The sequence below is a fragment of the Odontesthes bonariensis genome, chromosome 24 (assembly GCF_027942865.1).
Source record: "Odontesthes bonariensis isolate fOdoBon6 chromosome 24, fOdoBon6.hap1, whole genome shotgun sequence".
Lineage (NCBI taxonomy): Eukaryota > Metazoa > Chordata > Actinopteri > Atheriniformes > Atherinopsidae > Odontesthes > Odontesthes bonariensis.
Genome location: NC_134529.1, coordinates 13,959,349 through 13,983,939, shown reverse-complemented (window position 1 = coordinate 13,983,939; position 24,591 = coordinate 13,959,349). Strand labels below are relative to the sequence as shown.

General features: G+C 39.4%; 2 protein-coding genes across 3 annotated transcripts; one reads left to right on the top strand and one right to left on the bottom strand.

The window, feature by feature from the left end:
• Positions 1-1,409: 1,409 nt before the first annotated feature.
• On the top strand, positions 1,410-17,343 carry acp1 (acid phosphatase 1). 2 transcript variants are annotated; one of them, XM_075458761.1, is made up of 6 exons: positions 1,410-1,490; positions 3,455-3,528; positions 4,265-4,378; positions 10,780-10,841; positions 11,778-11,883; positions 17,005-17,343. In XM_075458761.1, the coding sequence occupies exons 1-6, from the start codon at positions 1,448-1,450 to the stop codon at positions 17,080-17,082; spliced, it is 477 nt and encodes a 158-aa protein (XP_075314876.1). In that variant the 5' UTR covers positions 1,410-1,447; the 3' UTR covers positions 17,083-17,343. The 2 variants fall into 2 exon arrangements, with proteins under 2 accessions (XP_075314876.1, XP_075314875.1); XM_075458760.1 differs by lacking the exon at positions 4,265-4,378 and adding an exon at positions 4,081-4,194.
• Positions 17,344-20,158: 2,815 nt separating this feature from the next.
• On the bottom strand, positions 20,159-24,093 carry alkal2a (ALK and LTK ligand 2a). Its single transcript, XM_075459250.1, has 6 exons — positions 23,724-24,093; positions 22,838-23,188; positions 22,433-22,486; positions 22,133-22,213; positions 21,939-22,013; positions 20,159-21,014 (listed from the first exon to the last, which is right to left on the bottom strand). Exons 2-5 carry the CDS (start codon positions 23,127-23,129, stop codon positions 21,949-21,951), a joined length of 492 nt encoding a protein of 163 aa, XP_075315365.1. The 5' UTR covers positions 23,130-23,188; positions 23,724-24,093; the 3' UTR covers positions 20,159-21,014; positions 21,939-21,948.
• Positions 24,094-24,591: the final 498 nt, after the last annotated feature.

Here is a 24,591-nt window from a genome sequence, read left to right as displayed (position 1 = left end):
CAACTCCACACAGAAAGTGCCCCGGTCAGGATTCAAATCAGGTGGCGTCTTGCTGTGAGGCGATAGTGCTTACCACCGTGCACAGCACACAAAGTGCCTTATACAAATATAATATATTATATTTACACTACTCTGGACCAGTCTATTAGAGCAGCAGCAGCCAGGCACAAAATGGTGGAGCAAAGGAAAACCAGCCAATCCCAGACGGGGAACTGCACAATGACTTCCATTCAAGCAAAACACAAAGCAACTCAGAAGCTTTGCAAAAGCTTGTTCTAGGATTGTTGCTCTGTATTTATTAGCATTGTCTTTCTCTACACTAAAACCATGTAGGTAGTGGTTAAGACCTTCCTTTCCTTGTTTCACAAAACCAAATTTACAGAGGGGGTATTTCCTGGTGGATGTAACTGAAAAAAAATTTGTCATCAGAACATATGGTTACAAGGTAAAGATAAAAAACAGGTGATATTACGTGTGGCTCTTCCCCTTCAAAGCAGAACTGTTGTTTCACATTCAGCAAAGACAAAAAAAACCAAATGGTTCCATCATTTCCCCTCACTTTCAAATATATTGAAACGGCATGCCGAGGCAGCCAATGCTTTGAATGCACAAGTATTGTAAATTTCCTTTGAAGCTTTGACAGGACTTTGCAAATGTGTTTTGATGCTTTGAAAAACCTGCTCCTTGTGTGGCATTTATTTACAACCCTTTCATGGGGGTAGACTCAGGTGAGAGTTGAGAACAGATGGCTGAACTCTTCTGTTGAAATGGGGGTATAAAACTGACACAATGTTGAGCTGAAGGTATACAGCATTCACAGCATTTCAGCGAAATGATCAGATAATGCTTTTACTGAGACAGGTGCCCCCAGTGAGTTTTCACAGGCAGAATTTCTCCAAATCAACTGTAACAAAACAAAGGTGTCTTTAAACAATCTGTGCATCTGGCACCTCAGGGTCATGCTCACTTTGTTGCATGTCGAATATTGCATGCTGTTGCATGTCCAGGGTGCAATCCATGTATCATTGTTGCATTGAAGAATGTAAATGTTCAATATAATATAACTGTGCTTTGTAATCTGCATGTGAAGAGAGAGACCTGTGACATGTGTGTGTTTAACATTTTCATAATCTCAACATTTTTACCTTTACCAGTGGTCCTTTCAGCAGCAGCCATCTACTGAAATAATATAACATATTTCATACAAGCAGCAAGTTTTCAAGATTTAGAAAAATGTAATTTGGATGATTTAAAGCTCAAAGTATGCATGGTATTGAAATACTAAACATAAATATCCCTCAGCTACTTTAATTTCGTTCTATTGACTTCTAAATTTATATATTTTTTTCAAGCCTGCAGTTTTGTTTGAAAAAAAAAATCCCATTAGTTTAGTTCAGGCAGCAGCTGGACCACAGCTCCGGCGTCATTCAGGACCCATAGGATCAACATGGCGGCCACTAGCTCTAAGTCAGTTTTGTTTGTGTGTTTGGGTAAGAAATCTAACTTTTGAAATATAACAGCGGCAGTATTTTAAAATAAACATTACAAGCTGTAAGTTTAGCATATTGTAGCATTTCAGTGGGGTGTATAGTAGATGTTAGATGTATAAAAGAGCGTTAGCTTGAATGTTTCAGCTCGCTAACCGTTACTGTCAGTGGATGCGAATGCGAACTTCCGCACAAAGTTTCATCTCATGCCGTTTTAATAAGATGATAACGTGCTCTAATCTCGATCCTTTTTCAGAAAAATCTGTCAAAGAAGTTAAAAACGTTGAGTAACGCTGTGTAAATTTTCTTTGATTGATTTTAGACACTATTTTTTTCGACATGAGGTGAGCTGTTCATTCATTTCAGGTCAGAGTCCAGTCCATCGTAAAATTTGTTCCAACATAAACTGTAAATAATTTTCAAATGAATCGTAAAACATCAACAGCTGTAATTTTCTATTTGTTATTTAGTATATTAATAAAGTATTTAGTAATAAATCAGTGAATAAAATATTAGAAATGCATTTGTGATATCAAATATGCCCGTAAATCTGTTGTGTTTTGTTGTGATTTGGCAGATTCCCATTTTTGGACAAATATTTTTATTAGACCACAATATTCAAGTGTTGATAGTAGAGAAAAAAAAAAAAAATGTAGTTCTTGATAAATATCAGTTATCACTATTACCCACCTCTATAGGGGACTAAAACAACCAAACAATAATAATATTTATGTTGCTATTACATTAATTGAAATATAATAAAATACTCTTGAATTGATAATAAGAATAAATGTTGCAGGTTAACGAATTATTATGTTCCCCATATTCCTCAATATGATTTGTTTTAATAAATTTTCCTCTCAGTAATTTCTCTTTCATATTTATGTATTTTTATCTGCCCCATCCCCCCTACATCTTTATGCATTTTTGGTCATTACGAAATGAGGGGCTGTCATTTAAGTGTGTTGGGGGATAAATTTTTTGCTTTCAGGTTAATCTATTTCAGAGTTTGTATGAAATGCCATCAGATTTGTGACTAGGTGACTAAGTTATGAACAAGAATGTAGCTTTTTTTTTTTTTTTTACTTGCTCGCGGCTCCAGAGGGAGATAGAAATGCTGCTGCAGCTTTACGGATTTAACAGGTTATTTGAAACCTCATCAAATTAAACTAATGTAAATTTTATTCTATATCATATGAGGAAAAAAGTGAATATACCATCCAGCCTTAACAATGAAGTGTTGTGCAAATGATTTAGATTTAACTACGTTTTTTTAGTTTTATGCTGAATTTTACGTTAGCAGAATAAGAATTCTGAAGTAAATGATGACCAATCACAACTTTGTCATCCCATCTGAATCTCTAATGTATCTCTTAAGAACGTGCTAAAATTCCAGGTTGACACTGTTAAAAAAACTGAAAAATTTACTGAAATTGCGCTGGAAAATGTTATGCATGAGAAGTTCAGGCTACACAGCCAGTTATTAATTTGTCTGTTGATGTATCCTGTGGTGCAGAGCAAGTACACATATTTCCAAATACATTTATATTCTTCAAACAAGCTTTCATGGCGTTTCTTCACACTGGATTGAAATAGCCCTCTTAAGTGACCATGCTCTGATCAATTTTGATCCTGCAGTGTATAATGATATTACATATATTGATAATACAGTACATGCTTTCAGTCCATAACATACAGCAATGCAGTCTTATCTAAACCAAATGGCATGTGTCTAATGATAGAATGTTCATTTCAGTCATTTGAGACTTGAGACTTGACTTGTTATTGGTCCTCAAAGACCTGAAACTTGACTTGGAAAAAATTACTTGTCATGTCTGGTTGTAGATTTAGGAGTGGAGTCCCGGCTCCTCGCCTTCCTTGAAGTTGATTGTCGAAGGTACAAGGACCAGTTTCTTTTCTTGTCCTGTCTGGAAAATAATGGCATTTTTGTTGGTTAATTTTGACAGGAAACATTTGCAGGTCTCCCATTGCCGAAGCTGTCTTCAGGAAGATGGCAACAGATGCTGGTGTTGTTGATAAGGTAAGTTCTTCATTAGTTCATTATTTCTCTGTTATGCAATACATTATTTTTACAACTGTGAAAAAAGAGGTGAAACACCCATATCAAAACTAGTTATGCATGCTTTACTACATATATTAAATATGAGCTGTGACGCTACATTAATAGATGATAGTTTATCATTTCCAGTTCATGAGTTATAAAAATGTATCGTGTCAATACCAGGTTTGGTGATATGAAAGTGTTCTGCATTGTAATGTCTAATAATACATGACAGAGGGCAGAGTCTGTAAACTTGCCACAACTAGATTGTTACACACATTGCATCAGTTGGATTTTTTCATGCAACTCTAGCTATGTGTGTGGTTCTTGTTACATGAATTAAAGTTAAATAATCACCTGTCTATTATCTCCAAAAATGATTAAGAACATGTGCCCGTGATTTGACCTTTGTGGTCACTCCTCTACAGTTCCCATTGTGCAGCAAGTGCTGAGACACCTACAGCTTCATTTCACATGAGAATATGAATCGATTTTCCTGTGTTATTGTTCCCCATGCCTGACTCTGCATAGTGGAGGATAGACAGTGCTGCCACCTCCACCTATGAGATAGGAAACCCTCCAGACCACCGCGGTCAAGCCTGCATGAAGCGACATGACGTGCCCATGAGGCATGTGGCTAGGCAGGTACGACCACCCACCTCTACACCTCTCTTAGCAGTAGCTAGCGGCCCCTTTTTGTTCTCTGTTGTTGCAGTGGGTCATAGACAGTGGGGCCACATCTGACTGGAATATAGGCAGCTCACCGGACGCCCGCGGTCTGGCTTGCCTCAGGAAGCATGGCATTAAGACAAGCCACAGGGCCCGACAGGTACAAAGTTCCAGATGTCCCGTGGCTCTTCTCACCTCACTTGTGTGTTTTTGTGTGTTTGGTGCTGCTTTAGTAATTTTATGATGTATGACTGGCGCATATTTATCTGGGACAGATTGAAACTGTATGTTTTTTGTGGGTTTTTAACAAGTTTAACATTATCTTTAAATGATCTGAAAATAAACTGAGCTTCAGCTGAAACAGGATGCAAATAAGTTATACGGTTTAAAAAGGTGTTACATCTCAGCTCCTCCACATCTGTATAGCAGATAAGGCAGCTCAGTATAACACACATATATACTGTGCATTTTAATTAAACTGTAGTAGGTACTGTGGCCAGCAAAATTTTTCTGTGAACAGTTTGGTAAGTAAAGGACGACCTGATGTCCAAGTGGCATAAAGTTAAGAATAGCGTGCTTCCTATATCTATAATCTGGATTGCTTTTTTATTTCCATCTTCCTTCCCTATTTCCACTTAATCATGACTCTTTTAGGTCTTTTTTTTAGACGAATCAACCTTTTTTCAGCTTAATATTTGCTGACAGACCGTTGACCTGTTTCTTTCCACAATTTGCTAGTAATTTAATTTAACCTGTTTTTGCCTCTACCAATCAGTGGGGTTACGTGGCACTGTAAAGAATCGGATTAAGGGCTAAATTACAATGAGACTGAGTTATTAAGTTCATGTATTCACCTTAGTTTGACTAAAAATTGGACCAGATCGGATTACTCACAGTTGGATTAAGGCCCCGAGATAACTCGGTTGAAAGTCACACTAAACGTGCTTGTAGACGGGGAAGCACGTGGTGAATTGGACTTTGAGTTCTGCGCATGCCCAAGATTTTGTCCCGGGGTTGTGACCCGGAAGTTTGAGAAACAAACAACGTGATGGAGAATGGGCCGTTGTGCATCACGTTTGTGCAATAAGCAACTCATCACAACCAAATGTAGAGGGACGTAGCTTCATCTTGCTCTTCGTTCACCATCTTTCTCGAATTTTGAGTTTGTTGTTGTTCTGGTGGTGAAGAGGTCAACCGGAAGTGGCTCTATTAGCAATAGTTAAAATGGGTACAACGCCACCTATCGTACCGGGGTATGACATGTTTTGTGCCGATGATTCCATTTACTCATCACCATATATCCAAAGATGAATACCCTTGCTCAAATAAGGAGCATAACCCAATTATAGCTATAATTGAATTAATCTCATCATGTAGACCCACTGAGTGAAATGTTCCTCACGCCTCTGGTTGCAACACAAACCCAAAGTATCCACCCTTGTGGTTAACACATGGATAGGAGTTATATTCATACATTTCTGCACCAGGCATTTCCTCAAAAAGTATCTCTGCTCAGTGCGGCCTAAAAGTTCAGATAGTTCAGAATTCATCCACCCAGAGTGCTCGTTTCCAAACTGCATCCGGCTTTTAAGAAGTTTGTTTGTAAATCTGTCACATTGAACTTTGTGGTGAGGACGCAGGAACGGTTTCTTTATCTGATGACTTTTTCCATTTGTTTCATTTGTCTTTTTCATCTTTTTCTTTTTTTTTTTGGTAAGTGTCGATGGACTGTAGTTCAGTGCACCACCACTGTTGTCTGCCAAATCTTCCTAAAGCTCACAGCTGATGTTTGGATAGATCAGTCAAATAATACTACCAGCAGCTCTTCTTTAAAGATTTGTGGTGTTCCAGATCTCTGTTTTTCTCTGTTTCTTAATTCCATTATGAACTGAGAAAAACATCTACCTGAAGGTGCTACCTATAGGGGACTGCTGTATTATAATACTGTACTATTATAGCACTAAACCAGCACTTTGTGAAAAGTCCAGAGGTTTTCCACTTAAATCAATGACAACAACATAAAATGTGCTGGATGCAACACTTACACTCTCTACTCACTGGGATACTACTTAAACAGTTGAGGCACAAAAAAGCAAGCCAGTTGAAACGCTCAAATCTTGTGAGGTTCCCAAACTTTTGCTCTGTCCTCTTTTTTTTTTTTTTCATTCTTAGACGTACAAGACAGAAATAGTTTGATAATCTTTTGAAGAATGCTTCTCCTTGTACCACTCGCACATAACCTGTGGAGATCTGTTCATCTTGTGCTCACTTTACTGTTCACAGAAGCAGAATAGTTTTGCATTCCTCTGCGTCTGAGTAGGATAAGTTTTCAAAGATGTTGATGACTTATCCTACTCCCTTGGGCGGGCACCAATTTAATTACTTCCTCCAAGTTTCTTTACCTACGTGACTGTAATTTCAACCAAAAGTACCGGCTGAGGTGACACAGAAAGGTGGTGGGGGGTCAGGGTGGTAACCAGCTAACCAAACGGAGATCATTGGGCTGTAAGGAGGGGACTTCTTTAGCTTGTACAGGAAACAAGCATCAACAATATGAACAATTCTAATTACACTTGAATTCCAGCTTCAATAATCACAAAACTTTGAGCTATATGAATTTATTGAACATTATTATTCATTGTTTGTTGGTTATAAATATATTTATATGCCATTTAATATCATATGAATATATTTCCCAACTGAAGGAATCTTTTTTCGTGTGCTATAGGGTAATGATACCTGTTGAGATTATAATTTCAAATGAGCTTTTTAACCTGGTTGCTCTGAATGTTCAGGCAGTTGCCTTAACTTTGTGGGGAGAAAAAAGATTGATGTATGTTTGATCACTGAAGATGATAAAGAAACTGCTGGCTGCTCCGATGTCTATACTGCTGTGCAAAATGTCAGTACCCGTGGTGTTTATGAAATATTGATGTAGCCAATGTAGCAATCACCATATCACACATGTTTCAAATCCTGCAACAGGCCTAAAATTACACCAAGATGTTTGTCCATGTAGGGCCTTAAGGCTTTATGCTGCGCTGGCTCATCCTCTGAGCAACTCCTACTCCCCAGTGCTATTAAAGAACTCCTTTTTTCTCTTTTTCTTATTTGAGAGAGCTTCGGGGGTTTCACCCCGTGCTTGAGATCTGCCGCCTCCGTGGTTTGTCTTAGCAGCAAACCTGTTCCGTCAGACTCGCATCTAATCTCCTTAAATCAGGTATGGGGAGGCTAGACCCCTTAGCTTAAGCCAAGCCATATCCACACAATGAGCTTTGACAAGCTTTTGCCTTTTTCCTCATTTTCCTTTATCAGCCTTTTAGTTTCTGTCACTAGCCTTTTGCTCCCACCCTCCCACTATGCTGAACTTCTGGTGCGGCCAGCAGACCGGCCAAGTGGGAGATCGTTTGGAGACCTCAACGTCCCCCCAAACAAACAAGCGCCTTTTTTCTCTTTTAATTGAACAGACATTCTCAGACGTGATCCGTAAGAAGTGACGTGGCCCATTTTTTTTTTTTTTTTTTTTTCCTCTTATCACAATCCGCCACCCACTCGTGAGATTTAAGAGAGTTGAAATTTTGATTTCGTACTCGTCAATATGTTATCGTTAAATCAACATTTGAGGAATGAACCTCACTTTTAGCCAAAATACCATCATCCTGCTGTAATCACATTCATTTCACCTGTCATCTTTTTAGTTTTGATGCTGCACATAAACATTTTTCAACTTGAGTTCTTTCCCACCGCTGCTATCAAAAGAAAAAACAAATTATTAATCACATATAAATATTTATTAAATTATTAGTCCATAGAGGTTGTTTTGCACATGCTTCAAAGTACAGGCACCTTATTGAAATAATAAAAGTTTATGTTAACTTAATTTAACTATATCCCCACCCACTGGAAGACAGATGTGATTACTTTATGAGAAATGCGCTTACATCCCCTCAATAGGTTATATAGAGGTTGCATATGTGCAGAGAAGTTTGAGAAATGTTGAGATTCAAATGCTTTTAATAACATTATTTTTCTCCCTGCTCCTTATTTGTTCTGATGAACTCGTGCAGCTGTGCTGCTATGCTTATTATAGATTTGACTTGATAGATCATGCACACATACTACCAAGTTCTTTTTTTTCTTTAATTTATGTACGGCCTTTGCTCATTTTTCATTTTAGTAATTTCATGTGTGTGTGTGTGTGTTTTTTTTTTTTATTTTTTTTTATATATTTCATTAGGCACGGTCGGACCAGCCAGGAACGAGGCTACTTTGGCTTTGAGTTCTAGATATTCACAAATGCATTTCTAAACACATTAATGGTGGTGCCATCAGATTCTTTAAAGTGCTATTTAGCTTTGAAATATGAGCATGTTTGAGATGACAGGACATTTTCACAGCTGACATTCTGGCTTGTAGTAATAAAGAACACGAGTCCTTGTTGATATCAACAGTATAAACATCTGATGGTGATCTATTAGCTACAATGCCAGGACACAGCAAATTGCTTTCCTTACGGTGACATGTCAAAGCGTCCTCTGTGAAAAAGGCCTATTGGTTTATTTTATCAGTTTTACAGTACCATCCCCGCACGGCTTCATCAGGGCTTTATCTGTAGGGTTTTTATCGGCGGTTGAACCTATTTGTATCTCCCTGCTCATTCTTCATTAACAGTGAAAGCCTCCCTGCTCGCTCTCTGCCAGATGTTTCAGAAATCAACCAAAGATCTCTGTCAGCCTTGTGAAGGCAGGCTGAACAAGGCTTTTTTTTTTAAAAAAAATTTTAAAAAACGAAAAAAAATAGAGGATTATTGCCGCTTCATTTAAACTGTGAGAGCGCCAGATCAGCAGGAGCACGGAGATCAACACAGATTATCACCGTTCATGAGAGAGGGACATAAAGGGCCGTCCACACCAAAGGCATTAACTCTTAACAATAACTATAAAAAAAAGATGGTTGTAAAAATAATTAGAGGTCAAGTGGAGTCCACACCCAATTGTAACAAGAAGGATGGTAGGAAACAGTAGTGTTAACAGCACTTTTTTACCAAAAAGGAAAAGGTGAAAAAAAGACAGCAAATCAGAATACAGCCAGGGTCAAGACTGCCCCACCAGGTGCTGAAAAGCTCCTGCTCCAGCTCCAGCTTTTTTTTTTTTTTTTTTTAAATAGTAAGAGCTAAATCAATTTCTTGATTAATGTCTTGTTTGCCCTTTTCTGCCATTATGTGAGCTGATGGTGTAAGAAATACCCTTTTCTGTTAAATAACTTCCTTATGTGCTGAAACTCCTCTTGTCAAAATCCATTTTGGGGCCTGAGCACAGCTTTCATTGCATTCATCGTATGCTTCACGTCACTGCTTACAGAATGTTATTGCTCAGCGGTGTGAATGCTCACATCATCATTAGCTATTGATATTTCTGTTGTTCATGGTGGGAATGAACCTTAAGAGTGAGTGAAATGAGCAATACAAGAAATCGGACTCGTGGGGGCAACAGATTGGGAGAACATGAACCCCCGAAGAGGAAATACGTTGCTGCGGCAGCATATGAATATATAGATTTTTTTTGCTCCGTCATCAGTGATCAGTCTGTCAGTTTGTAGAAGAAGATAGAATTTTAAATGTTTTTTTTAAATTGCAGCTTCTTCCATTAAACCGAGTGGACACACAGATCAATCACAGATCGCCATCTTAGGCACATTTTTGTTTTCCACCTTTCAAGAATTCAGACAAGAATTAAATTCAAGTTAAATTGTTGTTATACGTCAGCAATGAGGGATTACAGGCACAGGGAGTTTTTATTTTAGATTTTACACTGGATGCAGAAGTACTTTGCAGCACAAGATGGCAAAGCAAAGCTGGTTACCTGGTTGAGGAGCTGCAGCCTTTTTTTTTTTTTTTTTCATCTCTTCCAACAAAATTTACATCTTAACAGCTCACTGCGACCCGTGCCTCTTAGTCCACCAGCCAATTGCAAAAATTGAAGATCACGAACTGATGGAAATGACTTTTGGGCTACTTTCCTAGCTGTCCTTTAGATTGAACAGAACAGAAGAATCTTGGGTGACACACGGAATTTCCCACGACTGCTTCACCTTAAAGTGGTTCACCGCTCAGCAGAGGGAAATGTTTGTTTGGATTAGCAGTATGTGAATACAGCTCACACAGCGTCAGGAGTACGATTAGCAAACCGTAAATGACCTCTGTCATTAAAATGAAAATGCAACACTGGATTACACATGCACATGTTTTTCTTCCAATTTTTATGCTTGTGAGTAACAATTAAGCTCCTTTGTGTTAGAGAAGTAATGATTAAATGTAGATTGATGAAAATGGCATAAATCGTAGATTGCATGATGCGGCTCGCTTATTTCACTTGTGCAGAGTATTACTTCAAATGCGGATGAGAGAGAGAAGACAGTCTTTGTTTGATAACGATTGATGTTTACTGCGTAAGATTCTCCCCTTTCAGAAGGACCAGAGGGAGTCTCTGCTGTCCGTACTGTGTTTCCACTCAGAGCCAAAAGTAATATTTGCTTTGTTCTGCTTTTCTATCCCACTTCCAGGTGACCAAGGAAGACTTCATGAGCTTTGAATACATTCTTTGCATGGACGAGAGCAATTTGAGGTACGGTTATTTCAGCCCACAACAGCAGTGCTTGTTTTATCGGAGAGTTTCGATTGCAGCCGGACACACATGCGCTGAAAAAAACAAAACACACGAGTGTCACATCTTACTCGGTAATGGTTGCTTTGGATTAAAAGGGAGAAAAAAAAGAAAAGCATTTGCCTCAAAAGGGGTCATACTAGGTTGTCACCAGTCTTGACTGCCATCCGTGCTATTCATTCACTTTCACCTAAGTATGGTGGTAACACTGAGCTATAACTAACTTGTTGGTGAATGCCTCCCTTTAATGAGCAATATCCTTTCTTAAGCTCTTTCCAAAGGTCAGGGGGAGGGATACTTTTTGCTACTTTGAACATTTAGGGATCATTTTGAGATCACATGCCTATGGCAGATCTGATCTGTAAGCAGCTTACTGAGTTCTTTGGATGCCTCGTCTTTGCTCTTTGGGCAGTTTTTTTTTTTTTCCCCTCCTTTTCCTGCTGCATTTTTTTCTCAAGACCAAGATGGTCTATTAATTATTTGAGCTCCTATTATGTTGCTTTAGTTTGAGACAAACCTGAATATCTTTAAGTTTTATTTTAATTTTGCACCAATTTATACCTGACTTTTAATTCAATCTTATCTGTAGCATAGAAAACTTAGGTAGTTGTTTGTTGGTGATTTGAAGCAATGTTAATGATACGGAGGTCTATAATATGTGATGGCAGTTTTCAAAGATTCAAAGATTCTTATTGTTAAGTCACTAAATGTGTGGGACATAAAACGCTGGGCAGAGGATAACATGATCCGGCTCTTACCCACGTGGCATATTAACACTTCTTATGTTTCTTATAAAAATGTCTCTCATGCTGGTCCGGTGCTCACATGCTGAAACCGTCAAGTGTTGTTTCCTGCTCCGTCTCTCCTGGGTTTACATATTTTCTCTGGTCTTCACAGTGACTTGAATAGAAAGGCAAACTCTGTGAAAGACCACAGAGCAAAGATTGAGCTTCTTGGTTCATACGACCCCCAGAAGCAGCTGATCATCAAAGACCCGTATTATGTAAGTATTCCAGTAAACTCCTGTGTTTGATATTCCATATCCTAAGAAAGATTATTCTTTGATTTATTTGATTAATTAGCATGTACTGGGGATATATTCGATAGTGTTTGGACAGTCCTGTATAAATGCATCATGGGTAAGCACTCCAAAGTCGATGAAACATTTCTTTTCCATAGCCCCAATAAAGCAAATAACTAGTTTTATTACTTAGATGGGAAAAGGCTGGATTCTTTAAAGTTCTGATTTTTTTTTTTTTTTTTTTTTTTTTTTTTTAATTGTTCTCGGTTGAAGCCATTGAATAAAACTGTTTATTTATTAACCAACTAATTCATCCATAAACAAATACAACACCACAGTGTTCTACATTGTGCTGAATAAAACCAGAAAGCAGTTTGTGTAAACCCTGGATTTGATTGAAAATGGTACAAAGAGAACCTATAAAAAAAACAGGGAAATTGATCAGTTAAAATTTGAATGTTATCAAAACGGTTGGAAAAAAGAAGTCAGGCCAACAAAAGACGGCAAAAGTTGTATCATTGATTAAACAAAATAAAAGTGGAATAACTAACGACTAATGATATGAACTTAAGAGATCAGTAACATGATTGGGCGGAAAGTTGTTCCAGAAAGGCTGTGTTTTTCTTAAAGAAAATCGGGAAGGTCTTCATCACCTCACAGAAGTTGGCAAAAAGCTCAATATTAGCAATGATTTGGGGATTTCATCGTCCACACTGCATGACATCTATAAAAACATTCAGAGAAAACCAACACTGAATTAGTGAGCTCTCCGGACCCCAGAAGCCGGCCCAGTAACACTTTTTAAAACCATTTTCAGTGAGCACAGCTTGTAACTGCATCCCCCGATGAAGCTGAAACTCCATCATGCAAAGAAAAAAGGAATGTCTTGCGCATTTCAGCAAGACAATGCCGTACCACTCCCTGCACAAATTATGACAGCGTATCTATAGAAAAGCAGGTTATAAACTGGCCTGCTTAGAGTTGAGTTCTTTGACCGGCTGAAGAGATTTAAAGTATTATGAAATGGGAAATGCATCCAAGGAGGCAGCAACCTGTTGAGCAGCCGAAATCCTTGACCCAGCACGAATGGGGGGGAAAATATTTTTCTTATTGAAACATGAGAAATTGGTCTTCTCGGTTTCCAAATTGGATTTTTTGAGTAACTCAGGGCTGTGTGAAATGGGACAAAAAATGGGGGGGGGGGGGGTCAGGTCAGGTCAGGTCAGGATATGAATCCCAGTCACTCACATGAAAGGCGGCAGGCTTACCACTACACTATCCAGTGGGTTATAAAATACAATATCAAAAAATAGTATTTCCCAGTTTTAGCAATTTTCCATGTTGTCTCCATTTTTTTCCCCCAATTTCAAAAAGGGTTTTAATGATTCCCAAATCGTTGCATTCATGTTTTATATTTCACCAGATATTTTATAAACGGGGTTGAGTGCCTAAAATGATCAAATTTAATAATGTGAAACGCTATTTACTAGGGGAGGGCGAAAAAATTGATTCATGTACATATCGCGATTTTTTTTTTTTTTTTTTTTTATGGGGTGATTTTAAAAATCGATTTTTCTCCCCTGAATCGATTATATTACGACATATCCGTGTCCAGAAAAACTTCATTAATTCATTACATTAAGTTATGTTAAAACTAGCCCACATTTGTGCTCTGTGGACATTTCAATTAATTATGTAACTAAAAAATGCTGTGCATGTTAAGTACCTCTTTTTGTCTCAGTTGAAATAAATGTCAGCTGCTGGAATGACTGACACATACTGATGTGCATTGTTTATGGGAACAACATTCATTCTAGTAGTTTATGATTCAACTTGTTTGTTTTTTAAGAAGGAAAAGAAAATTGCAATTACTGGTTATATCGAATCGCAATACTTGTAGAATCGCAATTATCAAGAATCGTGATACAGATCAAATCGGTACATTAGAATCGGGATACAATCGAATCGTGACCAAAGCATATCGTCCCACTCCTACTATTTACTGTACATAACACTTGAGTAAACACATGTTGCACAGCGCTTCAAATGCTGCAGAGGAAAGAGGAATGGCGTTTTTAGGCCAGTTTGCCAATCAATCAGTCAATTAAAAGCCAAATTAGGAAAAATCCGGAGAGGCTGTTTTCAGAAGATATTTAACAGAGGACACTGATGCCGTTGCCCTGATCTCAATAGTTCATGAGGGATTCTAAAAACACCTGATCTAATGAGTGGATTTTCATCTGCATCTCAACAAGCATTACACAAAATCTACCACGTAGAATTCCTTCAAAGTTGGATTAAGATTTGAGGATCTATACATTTCCTTTTGATATTGTTAAAAAAAAAAAAAAAAAAAAAGACTGACTTTTTATTGACTTTGCAGATGGTGCGTTTAAAAGCTCAGTTCAACAACCTCCACAACACTGTCGTTACTCTATGCTCTGATTGGAGCTTTCCCTCTTTTTTTTTTTTTGCCCCCTTTTTCTTTGTCTTGTCCACTTAAAACGAGAAAGACGAGAACAGACAAAACACAAAATCCCTCATGTAGGTTGCAGGGGAAAAAAAATAGCAGAGTCAGGAGGAAAAAAAAAAGCTTTCTGGGCCTCTGAAACTAATTGTAAAACGGTCTGATGATAAATTCTGGATTTAACAACATAAAAAAGTCTTTGTTCGGCCCTTCTTTTTATGGCAGCGCTCTTCCTGAAATCATGACATGATGTATCATGAGAATGGTTTGATAGACATGATAAAGAACAGGAAACGTCAAACAGCGCAGTCATTTGTTTGCATTTTATGGCTTTGGATGGACTGTGTCAGGCTTCAGGTGCATGTGGTAGTTGTAGAGAGATTTCGCCGTCTACAGGGAGAATCGAAATCTTGTCTCGGCACGTTCGGTGTAATAAACAGCTACAAAACAAAACAGTGTGCAATGTAGCAATAAAACAGATCAATTACTTGCTGGAAAACATGGAAGAAGAAAGAAACGCTTTTCGAGCCTTTCAGATCGGTGCACATTACACCAGGTTACTTTTACAGCGCTTTGCTTTTAATTACTTGGACGCCAACATAAGAGATATTTTCTGGTTTCCGATTGGTTTGGCTTTTCACGCTCCGTGGCTCACTCAACTCTTTTGTTCTTTACATGCTCTCTCTGCAGTCGAAAGCCTTGCCAGATGATCTGGGAAAGGCTTCTTGGCTGCTTTTTATCTTTTTTTTTTTTCGAGGGTTGTGAGTGAGAAAGGCAGGGAGAAAAGCATGGGAAGGCTTAACAGTTTGAGTAGCAGCGATAACTTATCGATATGAATTCAGGAAATGCATCCTCGCTCTTCAGACATTCTTGTTTTCATCCAGCATTTAAACAAATACTGTTTCTCGTTTCGTAATGAGTAATCATTTTCTTTGTGTGGTCTGAGAGCTCTGCATTTGTTCCTATCTTTATTACATGTCTTGGAAGCTGCATTCCAAATAAAAGAGCCATAATGTTATTAGGGATGTGGATAAAAGACGAGCTTGTAGCTCATCACTGTTTATACGACCGTAGACAGTTATATTAGGTTCTCGTTTGGACATTGTGTTTCTTTGTGCGGTGATCGGCATTAAAGTCTGTTTTTATAAGTCTCCTCACCAGTGCTGTTGATAATCGGTGTGGCTTCGGAGTGTCCTAATTACTTTGGACATTTAACAGTGCTGAGTAGCCGTCCCTCGCCAGCAACCACATGGCACGACAGCAAAAGGAGCAAAAAGCTGCCAGATCACTGTCAGTGTCGAGATAAATGCAAACATGTTCCTTTTCTCTGTTTAGAGTGGATTTAATGATGAAATTGTGGTCTCACTGAACGTATTCCTTTCTATCCTTTGGCTTTTTCCCTGTTTAGTGCTTTAACTGACACATTGATTACCGGTTCTATTTCACCCATAAACAGACCCAGAAAAGCCACTTTGTTAACAGAATTGAATCCCTCTCCACGACTGTCAGGAAACTGAAGTATAACCTATTGTATTACACCCCTGGGTGTTTTGTGAGCCACGCTAGCAGCCTCCTGTCAGCGTGTTGGTCCAGTCTGAAGTGTTTATCTGGCAACTATTGCACCAACATGCTCAATAGATAAAGTTCTGTGGTGGACAGTATTTTTTAATTTTTAAAAAAAAAAATTTTTTTTGTGAAATATCTCAATATCTCAAGATCTATCCGAGGTATTTAGTTTAGAGATTTGTATATCTAAAACATATGTATCCTGATGGTGACTTCTTTTCCAGCATCACTAAGACCAACTTTGGGTCCGTCTTGACAACTAGATGTTTTGCAGTGAAATTCATGGAATAAAAAGAAGGAAAGAAAGAAATATTGTGGCCGCCACAGGAAATATTTTTAGCATTTTCTCAACCTAACACCTCCACACTCCACTTGTAGTTATGGGTGATTTGTTTTAAGTCTTAAAAGTAATTTTTATTGAAAAAGGTTTTTTTTTTTTCACAGGGTTGAATAGAAATCTGTCGGACTTCTCTCAATAAAAAAACAACTCTCCTCACTTGTGAACCAGTTTGAGATATGCATGAATACATACATATATGTATGTATGTATGTATGTATGTATATATATATATATATATATCAGAGCAGTTTGATGTAATGAGGTTTGTATGTTGAGAAAAGTTTTTCCAGAATAAAAAAAAAAAAACAACAAAAACATTCAGATCTCAGCCAAAACCACAATAAACTGGAATGTCCAACATTTTTAAAGTACCCCTGCTGCTTTTGGCGGTATACAGCTCCTTGACTAAAGGCCATGTGACCAAATTTGAGTGTGGGCTTCATCATTCAACAATCCAAAGCCACTTGGCACCAGTATTGACATTTTGGCACTCGGCATGAAGAGAAAATAATTTTCCGGTCAAGTACGAAAGTGTCCTTTTTATCATTTTTGTGTGTGTTTTCAATCCACCTCCATAGAGCGGGTCTTTTCTTATATTACATCCATGCAACTGTATTTATTGAATCTCCACTTTTTTTGCCACCTACAATGAATATAAGTTAAGGTTCAACTATGAGTGCTTGGCTGGAACCTTCTCATTTTTCTTCTCCTTAATGTTTTGTCTTTTTAGGGAAGCGACGACGACTTTGAAAAGGTGTATGATCAGTGTGTACGATGCTGCAAAGCTTTCCTCGAGACCAACTCCTAACAGCACCCCGACCTTAAAGTATCATTCCTCTGTCTGATAGATGGATGGATGGACAGACAGGAATTTACAACCTAATATGTTTTGGCTGTCACGTAAGCACTTATCGGCATAACCACATTGCAACTGTAACTGAAAAACCACGAGAAAACTGTGTCTGTGTTGCAAATCTCACGCACACATCGTGTACACTTAGCGGTCTAGGAGTTCATAGACTTTAAATGCTGGTGATTTATAAAGTCAATAAAGGCAGTTTGGACAGTTTTTCTTTTTTTTTGTTGCTTTGCAAATCATTCATTCATCTTTTCAGAAATTTGCCAAACTGTTCAAATGAATTAACGTAAAAGTCCTCAAGACAAAGGCTGACGATGCCAATGACAGCTGCCCCTCTCCCTCCAACAAAACATTTTCTGCAATACAGTTCGAGGTGTCCTCTTTATACTGTTGACAATTAAATATTGGGTCTGTTACCTGCAAATCACTGCATTCGGGTGCTATTTCAACATTTATGGGTTTTTTTTTGTTTTTAAAAAAAAAAGTATCTTTGAATCAAAATTAAAAAAGGAAAAATATACTCGGTGAAATGATATCTCTGGGATCTAAAATTTAGGACGCTGGTGACATAAAGGTATATAGGCTCTCAGAAAAATATGTTCTTACTAATTCTCATAAAAGAAAAATAAGAACTTTTCTTTATCACTCCTTCACTGATAGACTCTTCTGCTCTGTGCCAGTCACCACTTGTTTCTGAAGGGGTGTTACTCCCACAACTGCTGGTCTTCCCAACACTGATACAGATGACCAGCCCGCGCATTTCACCTCCTCATGGTGGAGTTGTGATTTCATCACAGTGGGAGATGGAAAAACGGCTGTAAATCATTAAACAAGGGTGGGGCTCGGGGAAAGATGAACCAACTGGTGACTCGAGGGTTTCCACTTGCTGAAGAATGTAGGTTCATAGCAGTCAGTCCTCTGTGAATGTAGATATTAGGGCCACCTGGCTGTCCAGCACAGACGGGGTACATTTTTAATTCAGTAACATTTCTGTTGTCTCTTTTTTTCTCTTTCTTTTTATAACTCCACTTACGTGTTTCTGAAAAAATCCTCTTTTCTCTTTGCTGCTCTGAGTGTTTTCAAAGGAAGACACATAATCGACACGATAAGAGCTAACAAATTTATTTAAATGATGATAAAAGACAGCACAAATTGCCGGAATCGGGGGCGTATGTTGCGAATGCAAAACAAACCTGCAAGATAATGCAGAGAAAAGAAAGCATTCTGCCCGGAGTGAGACGAGGCCGCACTGGTTTGGGGGCGTGCAGAGTTAAGATAACCTCGTGGTGGACTGGCCCAGGTGTTCTGGATTACAGCCAACTCCACTCAGGTCCAATCAGAGGAAATCGCCGCAACACCATCGGCGCGCACACAGCACCACAGCAAAGGGGGCCTGGGGCCGCCAAATGCTTCATGTTTTTAATAGGTTTCATGGGGAGTATAACTTTGCTTGAAAGTTTTTCCATTGACAACTGTTGACAGCATGTTATGTAGATTAACCAGAGTAACGTGGAGACGCATTCAGGAGGGAGATGCCGCTGCACAGCGCCGTTAGCGCTGAAAAATGGACTCCGTTCCCCCACATCCCTTCTACAGTGGAAACCAGCCAGACTGATAGCCAAAAATTTAAGGTAGCGGAAACTTTCAGCAGTTATCGTACTATCTCATTAGGCAGAGGCGGCGAGTGACTAATTTAGAAGGGGGGAAAAAAAGTATGTTCTATTCCATGACGCTTGATGTAACTTCTCAAGTTACTGGTTAGTTTGAAGAAATGGATTTTATACGATGGGAAATGACAGTAAAAATATTTAACTGGTGGTTTCTAATATTTTTGGTTTTCTGAATTTTTTTTTACGAAAAGCAGTTTTCAGCCGGGGAAATTTTGGCAAGTGTCACCACTTTTTTTTTTTTTATATATATCTTCTTTAGACTGTGATTTGATTTCGATAAAAGTTCAAGCAATTGAATTTCTCTCCAAAAATCAAAGTATTGAACGATTCCAGTGTCCACTCGTGTCATTTCAGTTTAGTAGACTTCCTCCTAAAGGATATTCACATCGGAGAGTGTTTTCCTGCAGTGTTTTGGCACTATAGCCTCGGTGGGTTCAGCCCCAAAATACTGTTCTGTCCTTTGTCTTTAGAAAGAACTCGTACAAAGTGGGAGTAAGCTGTCTTACAGAAGATGTGTTGACAGGTCACGGTAAGAAAAACGCAGGAGCAAATTTTATAATTGTTAAATGATTCAGGTTTCTGGTTTTGTGCATCCTGACTCGCTCTCAACGGGACACTTAAGTGTTTGCAGTTGCTTTCCTGGTGGGTTTGAAAAGGCAAATGAATATTCCAGATGTATGGTTTTTAAAAGGTTTTTCAGGTGTTACGATACGTCTCAGGGTGGGGAGAAACGCCTTTAGTCAAAAAGAAGTTTCAGTGAGCGCTGGTCCCGGTGAGGTCCATCATGCAACCGTGACGGTGAGTCTGAACTATCTCGTTGTTCTTGAATGTTTGTGTCATTCCTAAACGAAAACAAATTGAATTAGCAAATTTAATTTTGAAATCTCAAAACCTGAGCAAAATGCAACAAAAACCATCTGTCATGGATCGATACCAATGGAGACAAAAGATGAAAATCTGCTGTGTGAATGAGCAAGTCTGCGAGAGGAACCTCAGTGTCTCAGTGTGAATGTAATAAAACAACAGAAAAATGCTGACTCACACTCTGGAAAGTGATCACATACGAAGTGATTTTGCAACAACATCTATTTCAAACTAAAAAAAACACTGCTCTCTCGGAGTTTGACCTTTTTTTTTTTTTTTTAACGGCCCGTCTGAAGCCGCAGTGGGAAGTTCACCGGATCTGCGGTCCCAGGACTCAGTCCAGTCATGTGGTCATTCGGGGAGCATTCTTCATTTTCAAAATGGGAATGCAAAGAAAAATACAGCACAAGACGACAAAGCCGAGTCATTTTGTACCAATCTCATAATTTATTTAAATATATTTCATTTTTTAAATATATATATGTATTTATATAACACCCTTTTGCTAAATGACAGCCATGTTAATTTGTGGTAGTTAGGTGGATTTTTTTTCGTATACCTTACTTTACAATATGTACATGATACTCCTGGTTTTAATGATCGAGGCCTATATTTTCGGTACAGTGGAACCCTGTGACGACTCGAATACATAAATATAGGCTTTACCACGCAAGATCCACAGGGAAACTGTGACTAACATAAAACACTTTCCTTTGTCATGTTGCACAAAGAAGCAGAAAAATGATCATGCAACTATTCATTTAGTCACAGTTTGTTGTGAACACTAGCTGTGACTTGCAGCCGGGGGTCTGTGAGAGCTTTTTTCTTAAAAAACAAAACAAAAAAATCAAGAAGATAACACACAGTTTAGGTAGTGCAGTAGAAAAGACGAACTCAAACCCAAACACTCAAAACAGGGCAAACCAATTGCAAAAGGCAAGTCATTCGAGATTCGGTAATCATTTTGATTTACGACATCTTTTTGGGTTCCTGCAGGAATAAAAGGCCCCTGGTTTGTTTATTTCAGACACTTTCTCTTTTTCTTCTCCACTTCAACTTTTTAGTATGTGTATTTCTTTTACTTTCACCACTTTCATCTTTGACTTCGTCTGGGTTTCGTTGCCTGGTCGCTTCCATGTGGTGACAGCTAACCTTCGAGGCTCAACCAGAGTGATGACTGGCAGCAATTCGTGCCTTAGCAGAAGGGACCCGAGTGAAGGACAATGCTGTGCCTAATGTCAGTCGGGCTGGTCAGATTTAGGCTCCCCTCTCACTGTCCAAGGCACTTTTTTTTTCCCCCCAAAGTATACATGTTTTTCTTCTGGAGTACTCGTGTTTGGCTTCGCCCTGCAACGACAGAAGAATGATATTCAGCACCATCTCAAACTTGGCAACACCATAAAGAATCACAAATGATATATCAAGAAACTTAATTTGACACAGATCTTCCACCACAGAAACCAGCGTGTATTAACACACCAAACACATCATCACGAAGAGCAAATGGCTGAGCCCAACTGAACTCTTGAATGATCGTGATCATCCATTCTTTAAGACTATATGATGCAGTGATGGCAAATGGAACTTCAATTACTTTAAGCAGCAATGCCATGCTTTACAAACGCTCTCCTGTAAGAGGAAGCCCTGATTTGGGACTTTTGTTCAAGTAAAAGAACGGACATACTGATGATTTATGGGAGAGCTGGCAATGTAAGATCATCACCAGATTCATGGCATTTGTTTACTGCTGAGCTGAATCTTTAATCAAATATTAAATAGAAAAAGGATGATTGTATGTAACATCCTCAATACTGTAGAATGGTGCAAATGGTAAAAAGTGCAACCAAAAAAAAGACAATTAGCCAGTGCAAAATGATGAAAAACATGCCTCAGAAAGCAGATAATTTCAGTGAAAGTTGTCTACTGCACAAATACAGCCTGTTTAAGAACCTGTGATGCTTTTGTACAAGATACACCACGTGCCTGTAGCCCTATAAAAGCGCATTGCTATCGCATTAATTCATCAGTAGTCTTTATCCAAAAGTAGAATATTGCACCATGTATGAAGTCCCATTTTTGATTAGTCTGAGTTTTTCCAGCCACTTCCTCCTTGTCACATGCCATAGAAGCATAAATAACTGCACGCTCAAACGTGTGGACTGTCAGAACTACGCCCAGCAACACACGAGGGCACTCAGATGACCTGCGCTGTGGACGCATTTCCTCCCTGCAACGGTTCTGTTTGAGTTAGAGGTGAAAGCATCGTGGTACCTTGTGTGTGCTACCCCTCTGTGCACTGTGGGCTGCCCGCTAGCCGAGTGAGAAGTCGCGCACATCTTTTGAAGTCTGAGAAGAGAAAATACAGCGCAAAGACAGTGAGCGGGTTCTTTTCATACAGCGTGTTGACATTGGATTGACAAAGTCATTCCTGGTAGTGTAAGAGGGCCTGAGTAATAGCAGCTTACATGCAGGTATCGTGCAGTCTCTGGTGTGGTGGTAAACTTTGTACACATTCTTCCTGCACTTGGGGCTGAAGTAGAGCGGACCTACAGAGGAGAAGAGAGCGGCCTTTAAGCACATTTCCAGCTTTACAGGCACCTGCGCTAACATCTGTTTCACGGTTTTTATCTAAGGCTATAATTCAATTTCATGTAGATTCGACTGCCTCGGTCATTGTCCGTATGAATTTGGGAGTCATAAGTCCATAGAACGAGTTTCACACACTTGTCACAGCAGCAACTTTCAGTCACCTGTACATAACTTACCTGTTATGTGCTTTAGAAATTTCTCCTTCTTTCTTAGGTCCCTGGGAACTACAACTGTTGGAAGAGAAGAGGGGAGGGGAGTGCCACACGTTTTCATGAAAGCCCATGGCAACACATCTACATTTTCTTAGAAGGTCTGTCTTCCCCCCCTGCCACAGCAGTTAGATCAAGGACACCTTTGTAAACCAAAACCAGGATAAATCTAGACATCACAGTGAGTGGCAGCCATTAAACACAAAGATAAAGGCCCAGAAAGACAAAGCAATAACATCTGCACAGCCAGATGCCATTTCAAATAAAAGGAAAAAATAAAAGTGGATCCCAGCAGGTTACATCCTTAACTTCACAGCATCCTTCTGACATCCACTTTTAAGGATCCCACCCGGAGGACAAACAGCCACTTACCGACAGCATGGTTTCCTCTGTCTGTTCTGTTGCGAAAATCTCTCTGCTCCACCGAAGAGCTGTCCACCCGTGACGTTAGCACGGCTTCCGTTTTCGCGCCGTGGCGTCCCCGGTTCTCCTCCACGTGTCTCACGATCTCTACTATCCGCCTCAAGTCCCGCTGCGCGTCCCCGCCGGCAGCCGCTGCAGTCGTGGTGGGAGCTGTCGAGGGCGCGCTCTCGCTGCAGTGCTCGGTCAGCGTGCACATCAGTAACACCAGTCCCATCATGACGTGCTTGCGCAGTCCGCTCATAGCTCCCGTGTCGTGAGGAGGGTGGGGGGGAGAGAGTGAGCTCTCGTCTCTCCGGACACCTGCGGGAGAGATCGAAGGGGTTTGTCAAATTTCCGACCTTTGAATGAATCCAATTCCACCCACCGAGAACTGTGATCAACTCTAACTACAGTCTCATAAATATTATTAGAGCCACAATAAACAGTAATATAATACTATGATTGTGGGCCACAAAGTCCAGATCACAGTGGGACTAATTTGGCAAGTGCGCATCAAATGGGGTCACAGTTGGTGGAAGTTGCGCACTCTGTCTAACATCTGTGAAGTCGCTCATTCTCTATCATTTCACCCCTAATTCACACACCACACAGTATTCTTCATCATACAAACCTTCATCACATTGTAAATACAAAAGATTTAACACACACCATAAGTCCGTCTTGCCTTGTGTGTGCGCCTTGTTGTCAGTGAAGTTTTATTTAATGAAATCAAGGTTTGTTTTATAGGCAGTCAGGTCACAGTGAAGCAAGTCCGCATCAAGAACGAATGTTTGAGAAGTTAAAAGTAAAAAAAAAAGTGCCAGAATTGCAAATGGTGTATAAAATTGTCATTTACCTTTTTTTTTAAAAGTCCTCAAATCTGGAGTTTGAGTTCGATGCGTCCAGAAAATTTGACAATGTGTGCAACCTTATTTAGTGTTCCTGCCCGGTCCCAAGTGTGTCCTCTGAAATAGTGCTCCTAGGTATGAAGAAATAAAGCTTCTGAATTCATATTAGTTTTTGCTGAGCATCCTCTGATCGCCGGCAGAGTGTAAAGAGAGAGTGCGCAAACTGCTGAAAGATCCCGCGCTCCAAGTCCCTTTGAGTCCTCGCTGAAGTCGCAGATCCGTCTCCCTTAGTGAAGCTCACTTTTTATTCTGTCTCGCCGACGCAGTGACCTGTCCCCTGTGGGTTACCCCGCCACATATGTCGTAATTATAGCCACATTACAGACGCACCTGAAGAGGAAAGTCCACACGAGTTGAATGACCATCACTTGAACGCTGTGTCAAGTTTTCAGAGCCTCCCCTCCTTTCCGTTACTCCATTTATCTGCGCGATACGCGGTTACAGGAAGCGTTTTCCTCCACTAATACTTCCACGGAAATTTCCAATCAGCCCAGTGTACAGCGCAGATACCGGCATCTCAGTTGAAAAGCTCCCATATCCTTCTTGTGATCCTCATAACTTCATTTAGAGCAATTGCACGCTTTACATCCATCATGGAAATTCAAAACCCAATTATGCACCTCTTATGGATGATTCTTTGAAAATTAATTACGATTAAGTAACGTATTGCCTGTAGTTTCTGGTCAGAGCAGAATAGTAAAGTGCATGCAGCCTACTGAGGTTTCTCCTCACATGAGATTTGTCTGTGAGCCTGCTGTGCTTGGAACAGCTTTCTTAAAGTCAGGGCGTGCAAGTGGCTCCCATGCCCACCCCCTC